The 5,354-nt window shown below is 37.3% G+C and overlaps 1 protein-coding gene across 1 annotated transcript in view; it reads left to right on the forward strand.

Annotated features, from left to right (window-relative positions):
• Positions 1-2,692: 2,692 nt before the first annotated feature.
• The window catches only part of LOC101592156 (vomeronasal type-2 receptor 116-like), a 43,270-nt gene continuing 40,608 nt past the window's right edge, over positions 2,693-5,354 (forward strand). The window contains 2 exon segments of the mRNA XM_023707436.1: positions 2,693-2,866; positions 3,506-3,675. Of these exon segments, the coding sequence (XP_023563204.1) occupies positions 2,693-2,866; positions 3,506-3,675 (344 nt within the window).

Raw genomic sequence — 5,354 nt, forward strand, 5'->3', positions numbered from 1 at the left:
CCTTTTTTGTTTGTTTTGTCAGAGATGGCTGTTCCATTGCCATTCAAATATTGTAGGTGCTTGAGTTCAGCAAAATAAACAAATATACTTCAATAGTCCATAATAGGAGCGAGTTATGAGCAGAACCGGCATTGTCAGAAGTTGTTGAATTGAGCCTTTTACAGAACAGTATATTGATCTCATGTTATATAATTATTAGTTACTTTTCTCTCATTCATAAGACCAAAAATACTCAACACCCAAAGTTAAAGGAGGACAGCTTTATTTGTCTCACAGTTTTATAGAGGTTTTCACCCATAATCATCTAGCTCCAAAGCCAGCTAATAATAGAGGTCAAAAACTAATTAAAAACAGGAAGAACAAAAGGGAAATTATGCCTCATTCCCTCCGTTGGGTTGTAAGTGCACACCTCCACCCAGGAGAGGTGTAGTGTTCATACCCTTTCCATGCACTGCTCTTGCACAGGCTCAGGAAGTTTACAAAATGAGGATCCTGGATGCTTCCTGAGTCTCTTAGCTAAACTAAACTTTTCAAGTTGACACAATGAATCAAGCATCACATCTTTGACACTAAATAAATATGCTAGGGCATGTTCTTTACAACTCAGGATATAGAATTGCTGAGTTACCTAATTAAGCTTCTAAATTCTCAAATTGGGCCGGGGAGATGGCTCAATGGATTAAGTACTTCCCTGGCAAGTACAAGGGCATGAGTTGAATCCCTGGTTCCGCCAAAATAAATAAATAAATAAATAAATAAATAAATAAATAAATACTCAAATTGTCACAATGTATGAAACATTACAGTTATTATAAAATTATTATAAATTTATTGTATCATGGAATATTTTCAAACTCCTTGAAGATTTTGCACTTATGCCTCAACTTTATTTTGGCTAGCTGAGTTTCAAATGCTAGAGAGGACACTGGACCAACATCTTCAAAATTGGGAAATAAATCTTTTCTAAAACTATTCGCACTTAATATTTAAAGCTTATCCTTTTAAAAGTCAACATTTCTTTTCATCTTTAACAGATCACCTATACATAACACGTCAATTTATTTTTATTAGAATTTTTATTCATTTTAAAGAGGAAAAATGAATAGCAATGAAATAGTTTCAAAACAGGTTAGTAGGACATATACAATAATAATATATTGAATATTGTTTTCTTCATTGTAGTTATACTGAGGACAAGATGAAGACATGATATATTTTCTAAACAATATTAGTACATGGGGCCGGGGATATGGCTTAGTGGAATAATGGCTTCCCTGGTAAGCACAAGGGCCTGAGTTCAATCCCTGGTTACACACACACACACACACACACACACACACACACACAGACACATATGTACAAACTTTGCTTCTTGGTGTACTACGAGAAAGTAGCTGTACTTCTATCCTGACTCTCATACATACATATTTTTTCTTCCACCCTCTTTTTTTTATAACAAAACTATCCTTTATTTACACTTTGTGAAGTTAGTACTTATAACACTTCATTGCTCAGTAACTGATTGCAAACCTTAACCAGACAGGATGTTCATTAAAAAAGTGAGGTAGCTTGCTGGCTTTAGGCACTGGGCTAAGTCCCACCTTCACATATTTGATTAATTTCCTAGCTTGGCTCCCAACATAGTCCCATTTTTCACTTTGTTTTTTCAGACATGCATGTTCCACTTCAGTTAAAGAAGCTGTATTTGGAGAGGATTTTATAGGATGTTTTTGTACTTGAAATCAGTCTAAAGATTTCAGGTACTTGAATTCAGCCAAAGAACCCAATATAGTCCAATAGTCCAGGATAGTAATGGGTTATCAGCATATCTGGCAATGGTCAGCAGTTGCTGACTTGAGCCTTTTGCAGCTCAACATATTAATATGACATAACTTTTTATATTTCATGGTTATACTTTTCTGCTGGATGGTTAAGACCAAGTTAAAGAAAGACCTACGTAACAAAATGTAATTTCTGTATTTGACAAGGTCAGTCAAATCCCTTCTGGATTTAGGCTGGAACCATGTATAGCACCTTGTAGATCTTTTGTGAGTGTCAGCCATCTGTATGAGTCACAGACATTGCTTAAACAATTTGCTTCCTGTGAAAGTGTGGAAGAAATTTTTCTTTCTTGGTGACTCTACATTAGCACACTATAACTCATCAATCACACTCTTCTGGGGCTCCAAAAAGTTTAATGATATTATTACCCTGTACTAGAGGTAGTTGAGCTTAACATCACTATCTATCTTAATGTCAAACGCCTTAGACCTAACATGGAAATGCTATTTTCCAGCAACCATGGATATTCTAACTTCAAATTCCTTGTAGAATTAGTAACATATCAATTTATAAGCCTATGCTTAGACCTATATAATAAAGTCAAATTTTACATTGAAGATCATCCTTTGTGCTGGTTATTTAGATTTTGACAAATCCAAGATGGCATGCATTCAATTAATACACTGCTACTTAGAATAATCTATCTACACTGCAAATTTCACTGAGTCTTGGGGCTATAAATGTTTCTGGCACTTCCCTACTTCTCAAAAATTTCAGTGATGGGAAATATAGGAGCCATATTCATCCTTGCTCCTTTGCTTCAATGTAAGGGAAAAAGAAATGTGTCACACAGATTCCTGTTCTCATAAAAGCCTAAATCATGGTGGAATGAAAGGATGTAGGAATGAAAATGGTTTCTGACAATATGTTAAAACAAACGAAGATAGTTGAAAGGACCAAGAAGTGGGGAAAGTATGCTAAATCGCGCAGAGCAAAAGTGCATTTTATTTCTGCACAGATCTTCGGTCACTCATTTGGATTTCCTGGATATAATGCAATTTGTACCCTAGACGTTGGAGATAAGGTGTGGCTATGAGATTCAGAGCATGGAACTGGTACATAGAGAATACAGATATACAAGGAATGTCCTGTGGCTGCAAATCTTCATCATGCACTTGTCAAAAGGTAGCTCTTAATCTCCCACTTTGGAAGGAATAATGCCCAGTATTTCTTGACCGAGATTGAGGCTTTGAAGACTACTTTAACAGAATCTTAACATTAAATGCTCTAGTGCAATCCATTAGCAACTTTGCTAATGTCGTCTATGCCAGCGGCTTATTGACAAAGACTTGGGAACAAATCTACCCAAGCAGAGCTGGCCCCTGGGATGTTGCTAACAGTGGAACTGCATTATCTTTCCTCCCTCTGAGGAAATGTGACTCAGTCACAATTTCTTCCTTCTGTTTTTCTCTTGGATACAAGATCTCAAATGTACAGGCCAGAGGGTAATGGTAGCAAACTTCTCCAGGGACATGGGGCAGGCACTGGTGACAGGAGACAGAGCATAAGAAGGTCCACCTGAGGCAGAAACTGTTAGGTCAAATCACACATATAAGGCATTGATTTATCAAACACAATTTGCAAGTTTCCTCTTCACTCAGCCGTAAGCTTTGAATACACATCTAAGATGTTGCCCTTCATTGTTGTCTTCCTTCTCCTGCAGCTTCCTACCTTAGTGTGCACTTTTGAAGATGAAGCCTGCCTTCACCACAGGAGCACCAGTGTTTACAGGGATGGAGATGTGGTGATTGGGTGTTTCTTGCCTCTTTATTACTATATCTACTATACTGCTGTCCTTGATATAAAGCCTATTACAGACTTGTATTTCAATCTGTAAGTATCTTCTTCACTTATTTGTTTTCTTGTGGATCTTGGAATAATAATGGCTATGCATATGGATAATGGCTACAGGTAGCTGCATAAATATTCTCTGTAGTGCCACCTGTGCTGCCCACTCACATGTGTACAAGAGGCCTGTTTATAAGTATTCCTGGTCCACTTTTTAATACTGAACGTGGGAAGAAAATATTCTTTCTGTTTGTGTTCTTAGCTTCTTTTTATTGCTCATGGAACCTGAGCGGGACCCCACTATCCACCGTGGCCCAGGCTCTTCCTCCTACCTTGATACCACTGCATGGCATTATGTAATGCTCTTCATCTCTATTGAACCCTTGGATTTAACTGAATGCTAAGTAGCTGTTACCAAAAATCCACTTAGATTATCAAGGATTTGCTGGTGTTTCTCTATCTATGCATAACGTTCCTTGCGTTCTTACAAACTGTCTTCTGATATTAATCATTCTGCTTGAAATAACTTTTTCCTGTAAAACACTCAGTTTCTATTTCAAATGAACCTTATGATGCCCGAGGACTCCTAGAATTGCAAACCTGGCCTAGAAAAGGTGTGAATCGTCTGTGAGACTTCCCTACCCATGCAGTTCTGTCTGAGTTGGATGTGTGTCTCTTTTCTCTGTTCAGACACTACCTTAGCAGGCCATTTACTAAAATATAAGTTGTCATTGATGCACTCAATTACAAACACTTATTTAAAAACATAATTAATGAATTTTCCAAAGTGTCAGAGAATTTCAGTAAATGATGTGTGCTTTTGTAAGAAAAGGAGATGACAGGGGAACAATGATTGACTGAATCTTTTTGGAAAAGCTGACCCTCAGTGTTCCTGTGGCTGCTACCCATATGGAGAATTAAAATTTAATACAGAAAGCTGTTCCTTGGTCATAACACAGTACCACTGCCTTGTTCTAAAGATTACACATGAGGATGCTTGGCTGACATCTTGATATGAGCAGAAACTCATTGTTCACCAGACCATACCTCAAGATATTTTTTCTTACATGTGTAGAAGATGAAAATGTTTGCTTCATCGGATATTTGGCAGGTTCTTGGGGGCTACAGACACCCTGATTCTGGTCATGCATAAAGTTGTGTCACTGCCACTTTTATCTCTGCTGGTATTTAAGGGGCTCACTGGTGGGAGCTCTTTGGAATCGCATTCATCAAAGGTCTCTCTACCTGGACGCTTCCCAATCAGAACTCTGAAAGTCACATAAAGGGGCTACAAAATACAGGAATTGGAATTTCACAAGTGGAAACTCTGCTGATCTGTTGATGTAATTTTTCTCTGTTTTTTTTTCTTCTGTGTAATCATGTATGTGTTACTTATCACCAGCTTAGTAAACTTAGTTTTATTCTTTTTAACTTGGTGATAGAGTCTTTTCTTATGTGCAAATCCAGGGATCTGCATTAACCAGCTGGGATTATAGACCATAAGTTACCCCGTATTTGGGAGCAGGGACAGCAGAGTAAGCAACTTGGACATTTTCCTTCTATTTATTTATTGACACTTGCCCTATGCTTACATAGCTCTTTTTTTCAAAGTTTTATTGATAAACAGATAGCAATAAGGCAGTTTCAAATCAAATTGTAAGTACAGTTTCAAAAAATAATACACAGCATATATTCTACTTAGTGGTTAATTGCTGTACAAGATG

This window comes from Octodon degus, unplaced genomic scaffold, assembly GCF_000260255.1.
Source record: "Octodon degus isolate 3935 unplaced genomic scaffold, OctDeg1.0 scaffold00290, whole genome shotgun sequence".
NCBI lineage: Eukaryota > Metazoa > Chordata > Mammalia > Rodentia > Octodontidae > Octodon > Octodon degus.